The sequence below is a fragment of the Geotrypetes seraphini genome, chromosome 8 (assembly GCF_902459505.1).
Source record: "Geotrypetes seraphini chromosome 8, aGeoSer1.1, whole genome shotgun sequence".
NCBI classification, from domain to species: Eukaryota; Metazoa; Chordata; class Amphibia; order Gymnophiona; family Dermophiidae; genus Geotrypetes; species Geotrypetes seraphini.
In genome coordinates this window covers 88,212,116-88,226,991 of record NC_047091.1, presented here as the reverse complement: position 1 = coordinate 88,226,991, position 14,876 = coordinate 88,212,116, and the positions used below count along the sequence as shown (strand labels likewise).

The 14,876-nt window shown below is 44.1% G+C and overlaps 1 protein-coding gene across 4 annotated transcripts in view; it reads left to right on the top strand.

Moving 5' to 3' along the window:
* TIMM44 (translocase of inner mitochondrial membrane 44) overlaps positions 1–14,876 on the top strand; it is a 109,005-nt gene that overhangs the window by 37,733 nt on the left and 56,396 nt on the right. For all 4 annotated transcript variants that reach the window (XM_033953629.1, XM_033953628.1, XM_033953631.1 and 1 more), the window contains exons 7-8: positions 8,964–9,049; positions 10,136–10,228. In XM_033953629.1, the coding sequence (XP_033809520.1) occupies positions 8,964–9,049; positions 10,136–10,228 (179 nt within the window). The remainder of the gene's footprint in view (positions 1–8,963; positions 9,050–10,135; positions 10,229–14,876) is intronic.

The window sequence follows — 14,876 nt, the reverse complement described above, 5'->3', positions numbered from 1 at the left end:
CCCTTTTTTCAGCACCGGTCTGACATTGTCCTCACTTTCCCCATAGTGTGGGCAGACTAGATGGGCCGTGGCCCTTTTCTGCCGTCATTTTCTATGTTTCTATGTAACAAAATGTCTGTGGCAATAATTCTGAAGCACTGTCTGTGGCCCCTTTGTGCTTTCCTTCTGTCATGGTTCACCCCTGATGATGCAACTTCCTGTTTCTTCTTGGTCAGACCGTGGCAGAAGGAAAACATGGAGGGCTCCACAGGCAGCACTTCAAAATTACTGCCACAACTGGTTTGTCAGTGAGACGGGAAAGGTGAGGGTGATGCTGGACCAGCACTAAAAGAAAAGGGAAAGGCATGCTGGCCCATGGAAACAGGGGAAGGGGTTTAAAGATGCGCCAGACTGGAGATGGAGGGAGGTGAAGTGAAGGAGAAGAACTTATGGGGCCTAGAAACAGAGGAGATGTAGAGAGATGGTGGGCAATGGTCTGGAGAGAGAGAAGCGAAAAAGAGAGAAGTTGGTGTGGAGGGAGGGAAAAAGACACTTGAAGAAAAGGCAGCTGGGGAGAGATAGTGGACCTGAGGGAGGGAAAGATATAGAATGGGAGGGTAGGGTAGTTCTCGAAAAAGATAGAGATGGTGGACCAGGGGGAGAGAGAAATGGGAGAGAGCAGTTGGGAAGAGAAAGGGAGACTGGGGATGGATGGAAGGGAAGAGAGGGAGAAATTTTAGGTCTGGGGTGGAAGGGAGAGAGATGCAACATCTCTTTCCCCCCCGCATCCTATTGTTCAGCATTAAGGGGGGGGAGGGAGAAGAACAACAACAGAAAAGAGGGAGAAATATTGGACCATGGGGGAAGAAAGGATCCATGGGAGGGCAGGAGAGAAGAGAGGTGGGAATAGAAGATATTAGGGGATGGGGGAATTAGGCAGGGAGAGCCTGAAGAGAGAGGGAGGGATATTTTTGAAATGGTAGAGCCATGTGGAAGAGGTCAAAAGACGGATGACAAGAAGATAAGTGAAACAACAGTGAGAGAAGTGAGTACAGTGGTAGAAATGTGGTAATGGAGAATAGATAGAAAAAAACAGGAGGTTGGAAAAGGAGTGAGGTGGGAAATGGAAGAGCTAGAACAGGAGAAAGGGAGATGGAAAGTTGGTAGGCAGCTGAAAAGTAAAAAGAAGAGTGAAATTTGAGTGGCTAGAGAGGAAGAAAAGAAAAATATAGGAAGAGTTAAGAAGAAAAGATTAGTATATCAAAGACAGATGTAGTGAGGGAATGAAACAAGACAAGAGCGAGAAGAAAAGGTATATGGACAGCAACCACTAGAAAGAGAATTATCAGAAGATGCAGGAAAGCAAAAGTAACAAAATGGGACCAACATGATGGAAAAATAAAATATCCAGACATCAAAGGTATCAAAAGGGTTTTATTTTAAATTAATTAACTGGAATATGTTAGCTTTGGGTTAATGTTTCTCAGATCTTTATATTGTGTTCAGATAGCCAATGGGAGGGGGGGGAGAGGAGGGAAGGGGGCACCCAAAATGGGTGAGCACCAAATTTTCTCCCTGCCCTCCTTCTTGCCTAAATGCAAAATATAAATGCCTAAGCTGATGGGGAATCCCAAAGCCCTATCAGCTGAAGACCTCTTCCTCCAGTCATTAGCCAGAACTCTCTAAGCTCTGTAGCTGGTGGCAGCTTGGGGACACTTCTGCTAGCTGCAGAACTTGGAGATTTGTGGCTGCCAGACCAGAGGAGGTGGTCTTCAACTAGGACGGTTTCGGGATCCCCACTTGCAAGGGAGTTGTCTAATTTTAGGGAAGGAAGATTTCTACGAGTTTATTTTACACAATTCAGTTTCTACCCCTCACACTATGTTTGGAGACATTAACTTGCATCTGGAATTAGAGGATGACACAGCAATAATTGATGTAAAAACCTTTGTCATCTTTGGATTATGAACTTCCCAAGTTCACTAAAACCCATGAAAAAGGTCATCACTTAGGGCTCCTTTTACAAAGGTGCGTTAGGGCCTTAATGCGTGGAATAGCGCGCGCTAAATTGCCGCACACGCTAGACCTTAACGCCAGCATTGAGCTGGCGTTATTCTAGAAGCGTACTGCGTAGTTTAGCGCATGGTAATTTTGTGCATGCGCTAAAAACGCTAGCGCACCTTAGTTAAAGGAGCCCTTAGACTTGATAACATTTTCTTCAAAAGATACTTCACTCCCTAATATTAATACAGACCATGGCATCTGGTGTCCCAATATTTGATCAGACCATTTTTATATTATTTTAATATAAAAATGGAAATGTGCATTATCCCTGAAAAACTACTGAAACCCTGAAAAATAGAAGTTTTCTCGAGAGGTCCCATTAATTCGGATACATTTTGGACTAAATATGATTTAATATCCCCAATAAATGACATTTCAGACTTTTATTCATATTGGCAGAAATTTAGCATGGGTATCCTTGATGAAATGGCCCCAAAATGTCTATTTTATAAACATCAACGTAAATCAGAAGTTTGGTTTGATAAAGAACTTATAGATCTGAAATGCTCAAATAGGCATCTCGAGCGAAAATGGCATAAATCGGGAACAGGTGTTGATTGTGAGCATTAGAGACAGGGAGTACATACTTACAAAAGATTATTAAAAGTAAAATGAAAAGCATACTATTCCAACAGGGTTGGTTCCAATGTTATCAATGCAAAACAATTATTCTAGCTGGTCGCCTACATTTTTTACATAACTCATTACACACAAGCTCCTGAAGATAACCCTCCAACATCAGATGCTTTAGTCTTTTACTTTAGTACTAAAATTAGTAACTTAAGGTTTCTAGTAGAGAATGACACGGTGGCGGTTTACCCGCGGCTACTGCGTTTAGCCGCGGGTAACCCGCCAAAAACGGGGAATGAAAATTAGCAGCCTCTGCGGGGACGGGGACAAGGCCATCACCGCCCCGTGGAGCGTTGAATGGTTTTGTCACCGTAGTGAGGCATAAAGGATCGTGCGGTCCCCGCAGCGCCCACCCGCACGTCGGCTCGATCAGTTTAACCAGCTTCCTTGCTCCACCTCACCTTAGTTTGCCGGCTTTCTTTTTCGGCGACCGGAACGCTTTCAAAAGAGCCGCGCACGCGCAGCTGCTCAGTATTAAATCTTCTTCTCTGACCCAACCGGAAACAGGAAGTTGCAGCAGAGCAGAAGATTGAACTTTGAGCAGCCGCGCATGCGCGGCTCTTTGAAAGTGTGCCGGTCGCCGAAAAAGAAAACCGGCAAACTAAGGAGACCTGGAGAGCAGTAGCGTACCAAGGGGGGGGCGGGAGGGGCGAGAAAGGTAATGGCGCCAGGCCTTGGAGCACCGAGGCAGACCGCTTCTCCCCCCTCTCAGCTGAACCCCCGCTGACTCTCCAATCTCTCCCCCCAAGTGAACCTTTCCGACCCTTTCCAGCGAAAGCAGCAAACCTCCCTCCAGTAGCGTCGGCTTTCTCCTCCCTCTGCCGCATCACTGATGACGTCATCAGTGATGCGGCAGAGGGAGGAGAAAGCCGCGAAGGAGGTTTGCTGCTCTCGCTGGGAGGGTCGGAAAGGTTCATGGGGGGGAGATAGGAGGGTCAGCGGGGGTTCGGCTGGGAGGGGGGAGAAGCGGTCTGCCTCAGTGCTCCATTACCTTCTTCGGGCAGCAGCAGCGTTTATAATTCGCTGCTGTTGCCGGCTTCAGGCCTTGTTCTCTGCCGGGTCCTGCCTACTTCCTGTTTTCATGAAGACAGGACCCGACAGAGAGGAAGGCCTGAAGCGGGCAACAGCAGTGAATTGTGAATGCTGCTGCTGCCCGATGAAGTTCAGGACATCGGGGAAGGAGCAGGGAGAAATCGGCTGCTGGCTTGGGGGTGAGGGTAGGGAAAGAATCGTGGAAGTGGAGAAATTGGCACGATGGCTTCGTGGGGGCTAGGGGGAGAGAGAAAGAAAGGAAAAAATAAAGAGGGGGGGCCAGGGGGAGAGGAGAAAGAAAGGCAGAAATAAAGAGGGGTCAGGGGGAGAGAGAAAGAAAGGCAGAAAGAAAGAGGGGGACCAAGGGCAGAGAGAAAGAAAGGCAGAAATAAAGAGGGGGTCAAGAGGGAGAGAAAGAAAGGCAGAAAGAAAGAGGAGGGCCAGGGGGAGAGAGAAATAAAGAGGGAGGCCAGGGGAAGAGAGAAAGAAAGGCAGAAATAAAGAGGGGGGCCAGAGGGAGAGAGAAAGAAAGGCAGAAATAAAGAGGGGGTCAAGGGGGAGAGAAAGAAAGGCAGAAAGAAAAAGGAGGGCCAGGGGGAAAGAGAAATAAAGAGGGAGGCCAGGGGGAGAGAGAAAGAAAGGCAGAAATAAAGAGGGGGGCCAGGGGGAGAGAGAAAGAAAGGCAGAAATAAAGAGGGGAGCCAGGGGGAGAGAGAAAGAAAGAGGGGGGGGGCAGGAGAAGAAAGAAGAAGGATCAGAAGAAGGACCAGAGACTCATGAAATCACCAGACAAAAAGGTAGGAAAAATGATTTTATTTTCAACTTAGTGATCAAAATGTGTCCGTTTTGAGAATTTATATCTGCTGTCTATATTTTGCACTATGGCCCCCTTTTACTAAAACGCAATAGAGGTTTTTAGCGCAGGGAGCCTATGAGCGTCGAGAGCAGTGTGGGGCATTCAGCGCAGCTCCCTGCGCTAAAAACTGCTATCGCAGTTTAGTAAAAAGGGAGGGGGAATATTTGTCTATTTTTGTATAGTTGTTACTGAGGTGACATTGCATAAAGTCATCTGCCTTGACCTCTTTGAAAACCCGCGGAATATAAATGATAATTAACATTTTCTCTGCGTACAGCGTGCTTTGTGTTTTTAAAATTGTATTGTTGGTAGATCATTTTGACTTGGCCACAAGGGGGAGGGAGGGAGGGGAGCTGCTGAAAGACATCTAGTAATCCTTGCAGGCTTGACTGTGCAGGGAATTATTTTTGTAAAATCATGTTTTGTTATGTGACTGGCATTATCTAGACTTTAATTTCTATGAATGAATAGAATGAAAATGATATAAAATTACTTGCTTGCGGGGATCGCGTGTTCCGGCTCACACAAGGAAGGAGGGGGTGAAAGGGAAAAAGTTTCTCTTCCTTGGAAATAGATTCTGAAGTGACATCATCAAAGAAGACCAGCACCAAATGTACAAGAAATCCCTTAAACAATGTCAAAAGAGCCCAAAATAGAAAACTGCTACTGCCTTGAGACTCCATTATTGAAGGAATCAACTTGAAATCACAGAAGAGACAGGAAAAGGTTAAATGCCTCATGGAATCCTCAGGTACAAAACACAAACCAAATTGTGAATGAAATCAGAGCAGACAGTAAGAATTATAAAATTGATGTCATTATCCATCTGGAAAAAAAGGCGTACTAGAAATAATGCCTCAGCAATACAATTTTCAGAAGTTCTATTTGCTCATGGTAAGGGAGAAGAGAGACTGCTAGTGATGGTGGGGGGACTGATAGAAGATATGAAAGAAGGGTGGTAGAAAGGAACAGATGGTAAATGAGGGAGGGAAGGGTGGTGGTGGAAAGGAATAGAACAGACATTGAAAGAGGGTAGAGAGGAACAGACCCTGAAAGGAAATGTGGAAGGCAGAGTGGGGAGAGGACGCTGGAAGGGAAGAAGACAGATGCCAGACTATGGGGGAGCGGAGGGAAGAAGATGGGTTGTAGACGGGGACGGTGACGGGGCGGTGAATGGGATGGCAGTGGCGGTGACAGGGCGGTGAAAGGGATGGCGGTGACGGGGCGGTGACGGGAATGGCGGTGACGGGGCGGTGCAGAGGATGGTGGGCCGGGGACGGTGCAGTGACGGGGACAGATTTTTTCCCCGTGTCATTCTCTAGTTTCTAGTTCAAACTTCATAGACTCAGACTTAAAGAGTTACAACTTTCTTAGAAAATATTCAACATGCAGATTTAGTTTGGAATTCTTTCAAAACCTTTGATTGGGATAATGTCAGGCAATTATGTACTAAATATGTTAATTCTTATTGTCCTTTGGATCTTTGTCCTCCCCTAGTTGTGAAATCTGTTCCCTTAAAATTTCAGAGATCTTTGATTAATTAACTAACTTATATGCTTGAGTTAGGGGAATTTCCCAGGAGGGATGGGCATATTACTATCACTCCAATGATCAAAAATTCAAAAGAATCTTCTTCACCTTCTAACTATAGGCTTATAACATCAGTGGAGTTAATGTAGGGTTTGGTCTGTTTCCAACTTCTAGATTATTTGGAACAACTTCTAGATTATTTGGAGCAACATTCTCTTTTACATAGTCTCAATCAGAATTTCGTCCACGATGTAGTACCGAGACAGTTCTTACCTCCCTTCTGGATTACTTGCACAACTTATTTAGCAAAGGTATTGGGGCTCTGATAATGCAAATTTGATCTGAGTAGCGCATTTGATTTGGTGGAACATAAAAAAGCTACTTAGCCATTTGGATGCCTTGTTACTGCTTAGATGGTTTCAGGTTTTGTTTTTTGTTTTTTTGACTTCATGCACTTATCAGGTGCGTTTTAACAATTCCCTTTCTGGTAAATGGAGTAATCCCTGTGGAGCTCCCCAGAGGTCCCCTCTTTCTCCTTTACTTTTCAATATTGGCTTCTTTGGGAATCAGACTGTCCAGTCTGGACATCAAATTTTATAGCTATACAGATGATATTGTTGTGATTTCTATTCCATTCTTTCTATCTCAAGCAACACAGTTAATATTGACTGTAGTTTCCATTGTAGAGCAATGGATGGATGAGTTCAAATTGAAAGTCAACGCAGACAAAACAAAATTCTTCTTTTCTACCCCTAGCAAGAAGATAGAACAGAGTTTAGATCTAAACAGAACTTCATATCCAATTAATTCCACAATTAACATTTTGGGTTCATCTTAGACCAACATCTATCAATGAAAGCTCATACCAACTTCTTGGTTCGAAAAAGTTTCTACACATTGTGGAAATTGTGTTCGATCAGATCATATTTTGATACTTCCTCTTTTAGACAATTAGTGCAGTCTTTGATTCTCAAAGCTCTGGATTATTGTAACATCATTTATTATGCAGGTCTTCAAAAAATCTTTATAGACTGCGTATCATTCAAAACACTGCTGTAAGATTTAATTTTTAATTTAAGAAAGTCAGATCACGTAACACCTTACTATCACAAGTTGCACTGGCTTCCACTTAAAGCTAAGAGTGATATTTAAATTTAGATCCATGTGCTATAAGGTGTTACATGGCCTCATAGCAGATTATCTTGTGGATCATTTTATATTTGCCAACTCTAGACCTTCACAAAGCATGGACAGCTGAAAAGCAGAACCTCATGCAAGGGTCGAACTGATTTCATATAAAGCATGAATAGACAGCATGGACAGCTGACGAGTAGGAACCTGAGGCAGGAGTCGTATTGTATATCAAGCAAATAGCTGCACAGGGCAACCAAAGGACTGAACCTACCTCATTTGCCCCATGAGTATCTTCATTTATAGCATCCCAGGGGTTTTTTTTCTCTGTTTTTATTAACTTTCAACCCTCTTGTTGACCACAGTTCCTCCATTGCCCAGTCAGTACCAATGCTTTTTTAAGCCAGCTGGTAAAGACTTGCAGTTCTGTGATGGTTGGCACTCTCTAACTGTCCTGCACAACATCCCCAACTCCTGTTCCAACTCAAAGAGCGAGAGCCATATCCCAGGAGGGAACCCAGATAACCTACAGGACAGCTCTCAGAAAAGAGATGAATAATGTGTATTTATTTCATTCTTAAATAGCTATAAGAAAATGTATTTGAAAAAAAAAAAGAAAGAAAGACGTATGAGACCCAACAGAAGAAGTGATAAGAGCACATATCTCTAGTTGTGAAAGGAAAGGCTGGGATCTATGGCATTGAAACAAGAAATAAATTGGGCAGGCTTGATGGGCCTTTCGTTCTTTGACGTCCATTTCTTTAATCAATTAGGTTTGGTGATATTTGAGTTGTTTCCATTAATGCTGCAATTTGCAGAAATCTGATGGAAGTTAAATGGTTTGAAATTGTTTGACCTTTATGGGATTGTAGATTTTGTCCAGTCTGTGACTTAGTAGTCTGACCTAGGAATTATCCAAAAATGATTTTTGAGGGCACACGTATTGTGTCTTCAGATGACTTAAAGGCCCTGTCTTTCTCTTCTCTATAGTTTCAAAGATATTGTCTTTTCTCTGTGACTCATCTCTCCCTGCTATCTTTTCTTCCCATAGCTGGTTGTCCACTGCTCAATGTTAGAGCAAAGAGAGGTTCAGAACAAAAGATTAAGTAGAATCTAAATAAACTGGGGAAAAAAGTTTACATTTTAGAAAATTAAAAATCCAAAGTTAGGGGCAGAAAAGAAATTGTAGAAATGATGGGGGAGGGGAGGTGGGATATGGTGCAGGGTTCTCTGCAGAAACCATGGAGGGCTCGTTTTCTAGGGTTATATGATGTGGGTAGAAGGGGGAGTATTGGAATATGGTTTGATTTGGTTTTTCTGTGCTTGAATATTTTGCTTTATTTGTATCACTGTTTATTTCTATGAACAAATTTATTGAAACAAAGGGAAAAAAGAAATTGTAGAAATGCTAAATCTATATTTTCTTAATAAGGTTTTTCAGTTTTTTTTAGCCCTAAGAATGTCTATTTAGAGAGGGGGCAATTAAATTCCCTTTAGTGCTCACATGGGATGCTGCAAATCTTTCTCAAGCACGCTGTCGCTGCATTATCCCCAGTCTGACTCGAGGGAGAGCAGCTGGGTTGGGGAAACGGGCCCAGTATGTGGTACTGCATCTGGATCACCAGGCTGGCTTCAAATGTGGTTGTATGCAAGAGACATTAGTGGAGAAATGTTGCAGTGCTTGGGAATCAGAGCTTATGGATTGCAGGATTTGCACTAATATGGGGTCGTTATACTCTAGGGAAGCAATGGGCGTTGTGTTGCACAAAGATTCCAAGTGGTATCAACAGTGGAAAGATTTCAAGGACAACAATGTGGTCTTTAACAGTGAGTTTTATCCAAAATATTGCCTGATGCTTTTGATATCTGATGTTTGTGTATGTGATTTTTTTTTTTCTATGTGCTATCTTCTGTTTCCTTTGACTGTAGCTTGTTTTCTGAGTAGGTTTACAACCTTTAGAATTGCTCTGTCAAATGTCAAAATTTCCTCAGTGACAAGTCTAAAAGCCTCCTTGTTTTCGGTGTGAGGTGACTTGCAGCTCAAAGAAGCTCAGTTTAATGATAGAAATCTTGAACTTTTTAGTTGTGCTTGAATTCTACATATGCTTTCAGAACATAAGAGTTACAAAGCCCATCACTTCTTTTTTTTTTTTTTTCATAACTTTATTTATGAAATTTTCACAACAGAACACAATCAAAGGCAATACAAAATGCAAAAATTAAAACAGTAAGTGATACAGAGTGCACATTTTTTTTTCCTTCCCTACCAGCTAAGGATCTTCTGTGCTGCTTTGGCTTTCCAAAGTTTTCATGACCCTGTAGTCTTTTAATGATGTCATGTGGCTAATGGCGTTTGTCATAGGACACCAATGGGTTCACTTTATAACAGAGAGCCTGGTCTGTCAAGGCATATAAACACCTCTGTTGCAATTGTTTTAGAACTGTAAATATGTCCTTAAAAAGAATGATCAAAGAAAACTTGCTGTAATTGTTTATACATCTTTTATAAAATAGTGGAATGTGAATGTTACCAAAATTTTCAAACATTCATCAACTATTAACTCTAGTTGTCAAGTTGTCTGCATGCTTACTTTTAATCTGTGTGTATACCCAGGGCAGTGTTATAAGAGTCAAAGGAGTACTTAAAATGCTATTTGACATGCTCAAGTTCTTAATAAAATAACCCCCCCCCCCCAAGTGCCCTGAATTACAGGTTCTCAGCTGTGTCTGTCCATGGGTGTTGTCGGGTATGTGAGTGACAAGTCCCTGGCTCTGTTTGTTGGGCTTGTGGGGGTTAGGGGGTGAGTGTCAGCTGCTTCTCAGTTTTCTTTTAGCCCATGTATTTCAGATCTGTGCATGTTGTTCTTGGCTCCCAGTCTTTCTGTGAGTGATTTTAATTTCCACCACTTTCAGGGTTCTTTGAAATGAAGATGAAATATGATGAAAGTGATAATGCCTTCATCAGGGCATCAAGAACTCTGACAGACAAAGTTTCTGATTTGATAGGTAAGAAGTGTTGCCCCTCTTAACACCTTCTGTTGCAGAATTTGCCGCCTACCTCCAGGTCTGGCATCAAGCACTCCCGTCCTCAAGCTGAATGGAGACACGGCCGATATTCCTCGGCTTATGGCTGCTGTGGACATGGCCTCGCCATAGGGGAGATGAATTACCTGTGACTGAAAGGCCTCTTTGATATGGCTCTTGTTCATCTAAGCCTACTGCAGTAGGTATAAGCTTGTATCAAATTCTGCTTTTCACTTTCTAGGAAATTTTGAGGGGAATTTAAAGTTTTGAGAAACTGGCTAGTACTAACTGCATTCTGTGAGAATGTAGCAGCTAGAAGTGGTGCATTTAAATTGAGCAAAGCCTTTGACAGTAGGTATCTAATAAATAAACTAACCCCCCTCTTTTACAAAGGTGCACTAAGCTTTTTAGCGCCTGCTAAATATTAGCGCGTTCTAAACACGCGCTAAACGCTAACGCATGCATGTTATTCTATGGACGCGTTAGCGGTTAGCGCACGCGTTGATGTAGCGTGCGCTAAATCCATGCTAAAACGCTTAGCGCGCTTTTGTAAAAGAGGGCCTAAGTCCCCTCGGTATGAGCTCCGAAGTGACAAACTGGTTGAGTGGAAGGCAATAGAGGGCAGTGGTCAATGGAGATCGCTCTGAGGAAAGGGATGTTACCAGTGGTGTGCCTCAAGGTTCGGTTTTTAACATTTTTTAAGCAATATTTCTGAAAATCTGACTGGTAAGATTTGCCTCTTTGCAGATGATACCAAAATCTGATGGTGTGGAAAACATGAGGAAGGACCTAGTGAAGCTTGAAGAATGATCTGAAATTTGGCATCTAAGATTTAATGCTAACAAATTTAAGGTCATGCATTTGGGCTGCAAAAACCCAAGGGAACGGTATAGTTTAGGGAACGAAGAACTTTGTGCCTGATAGAGGAGTGGGACTTGGCTGTAATAGTGTGTGATGATCTTTAGGTGACCAAACAGGTTGAAAAGGTGATGGATGAAAGCTAGAAGGATATTTGGGTGAGGACTAGCCAGTAAGGAAAAAGGAGGTATTGATGCCCCTGTATCAAACTCTGGAGAGATCTCATTTAGAATATTGTGTACAATTCTGGAGCCTTTATTATCAAAAAAGATATAAACAAGATGGAGTCATCCAGAGCAAGGCAACTAAAATGGTTGTGGTCTACATCATAAGGCATATGGAGACAGACTTAAAGATCTCAATACTTTGAAGGAAAGGTGGGTGAGGAGAGATATATGATAGAGGTGTTTAAATACATATATGGCATAAATACACATGAGGCAAGTCTCTCTCAATTAAAAGGAGACTCCAGAGCAGTGGCGTACCTAGGGTATGTGGCACCCGGGGCCCATCATTTTTTGACACCCCCCCCCATGTAAAAAAATATTTTTTGTAATGACCATGAAACGGAATAAATAGTCAGAATAGAAACAGGCAGTGAAAATTTTCTTATATTCCAAACATAACATAACATAAATTATGTCTGAATTGTCATGACATCAGAAGTACATATGGAGTAGTTGCAGGTGATGCTTGGGACAGTTCTGATTGTGTTAGTTCGGTTTTATGTGTTTTTTGAATAGAAGGGTTTTTATTTCTTTTTGAAGGTTTTGCAGTCTGTGGTCGATGTCAATTGGTTGTAGAGTTGGGGGTCGAGTGTTGCAGCTCGAATGGCTAGGAGGTTGTCGAACAGTTTTTTTCTTTTGACGTTTTTGGTTGGAGGGTGTGTGAATGGTGTGCGAGTTCTCCTATGTCTGGTTGAGGTGGATTTAATTATTTAGCTGAAGAAATTAGTTACCCCCCTCATCCCACACACATTAAATCTCTTCCATTTTTGTTCCCATTATAAAAAACACTGATAAGTTCCCAGAAAAAAAATACATTAAAATAAGAAGTGAAAACAAAGGCCCCTACAGATGAGAACATAACATAAGAATAGCCTAACTGGGTCAGACCAATGGTCCTTCATGCCCAGTAGCCCATTCTCATGGTAGCCAATCCAGGACACTAATACCTGGTCAAAACCCTAAGAGTAGCAACATTCCATGCTACCGATCCAGGGCAAGCAGACACTTCCCCCATGTCTTAATAACAGATTATGGACTTTTCCTCCAGGAATTTGTCCAAATCTTTCTTAAAACCAGCTACACTATCTGCTTTTACCATAACTTCTGGCCACTTCATTTTTAAGTTTAGATCTTTCCTTTCAAACAGAGACCTTGCTAGATGTCAAATACAGCACAAGGTAACTTCACATGGACTTAGCTGTGCAGGAATGTGAATCTCCTCATACACCCACCATATAGTGCAAAAATGTGCAAAGGTCTGTTTTTTTCTTTCGATCACTACATAGCCTAATGTCACACAAGCAGCGCTGTTACAAACATATTCTGTAGGTCAATGCTAAGGATAACAAAGTTTCCTTCCTTGGATCAGAAGGAGATACTGATAAACCACTGGAAGAGATCCCAAAACAACACCCAAAGACCCACTCAGTGTATGAACCAGTTGAGTGGAGTGGACTAACTGGGGGGTGGAAATGGGCCCGGAGTTGCTCAGCAGAATTTCCCAGACCACCTCTTCCTCTCAACACACTGACATGCTGCCACCACCACCACTAGGAACACTTTACTGGGTAGTCCAGCTATGCTATAAACTTTATAAAACACATTATTATATTTTCTTATAAAGCACATATTTTAACTGAACTCTCTGACATCCTCAGCCTTTCCATTCACAAAAATAGAAGGAAGAAAAGTTCCCATTTCCTGCTGTCTCATGTCCCCGGCCTATACAATATTTTTTTTCTGCAGACCCTTCAAAAGTCTGACCAAATCCTCGTTTCACTTGCATTATAAAGTACTGAGGATGCCATCTCTCCCCAATCCCAGGTCCTAAAGTCTAAGACAGTAGCACAAACTAATGCTGCCAGATTCAGGAAAAAAAATTTCGATTCGATTCAGCCTATTGAATTGGTTTTTCAATTCGATTTTCCTGCCCAGTTGGGTGATTTTTTTCAAAACTCCTGGTGGGTTTTATAGCTTTTTCACCCCCTTTGGCTTCTCCTAACCACACTGGCGCTGTGGTGTAAATAAAATAAAGAAACAAAAAGGACTTTTCCTCTCTCTGTTAAATCCTAGCTCACGTTTGCAGTCCAACACCAGCTCTGGCAGGATACACATTTCAAATCTGACGTATTATAATCACAAAACAGAAAATAAAATTAATTTTTCTACCTTTTGTTGTCTGGTTATATTTCAAATCTTGTTGGTCCAAGGCTCTGGTTTTCTTCTGATAACTTGCTTGCCAGGGTCTCCTTCTTTCTTCTTTCTGCATGCTAACCATCCATCTGCCAACTCTGTCCTCCCTTTCCATTTCCCTTCCCTCCCCAGGAAGTCTGGAATCTTTCCTTTTTTTCCATCTCCCTCCACAGATCCACCTTTTCTTAACTACCCTTTCATCCGGCATCTCTCTCTCCTTCCCCACCACCCCAGAGTCCACCATCTCTCCCTTTCTTTTCCCAATTACCCTCCTATCCAGTATCTCTATCCCTCCTCCACACCATCCCTTGTGTCCAATATCTCTCCCTTTCTGTTCCTTCCCTCCCTAAATCCCATGGTCCATCATCTCTCTCCCTCTCCTCTATTTTCAGACCCATTATTTCTTCCTCCCCCCCAAAGTTTGGCATATGCACGTCTCTTTGAACACCCCCTTCCCTCCGTGTACTTTTAAACCAGGGTCCCCCCAAAGGCCTGTCCCCCCTTAAAGGTCTGCCTGTCCCCCTTTGAAGGCCTGTCCCACCCCCTTGTAGGCCTGTCCCCCCCTTGAAGGCCTGTCCCCCCCTTGTAGGCCTGTCCCCCCCCCCTTGAAGGCCTGCCTGCCTGTCCCCCCCTTGAAGGCCTGCCTACCTGTCCCCCCCTTGAAGGCCTGTCCCCCCCTTGAAGGTCTGCACCCCCCTGAAGGCTTGCACCCCCCCCGAAGGCCTGTCCCCCCCTTGAAGGCCTGTCCCCCCCTTGAAGGCCTATCCCCCCCTTGAAGGTCTGCACCCCCCCGAAGTCCTGCACCCGCCCCGAAGTCCTGCACCCGCCCCGAAGTCCTGCACCCCCCCGAAGTCCTGCACCCCCCCTGAAGTCCTGCACCCCCCCTGAAGTCCTGCACCCCCCTGAAGGCCTGTCCCACCCCCTTGTAGGCCTGTCCCACCCCCTTGAAGGCCTGCCTGTCCCCCCCCTTGAAGGCCTGTCCCCCCTTGAAGGCCTGCCTGCATGCCTGTCACCCCCCTCCCCCTTGAATGCCTGCCTGCCCGCCCGCCCCACCCCGAAGGACCGCTCGTCCCCCTGGCCTCCCCGCACCACCTATGAAGCAGCACTACCTATGCTCCCGGCCTTGCCGTTCAGTCCCCCCCCATCACCCCCGAAGGACCGCTCGCCCCACTGACCTTCCTGCACCACCTATGAAGCAGCCGCAGCAGGATCGCGACGTCAGCGATCTCTGCGCTGCTTAGGCGCTGCTTCCTGCGCTGTGGTCCCGCCCCTCCTCTGACATCAGAGGAGGGGCGGGACCGCGGCGCAGGAAGCAGCGCCCAAGCAGCTCAGGGATCGCTGACGTCGCGATG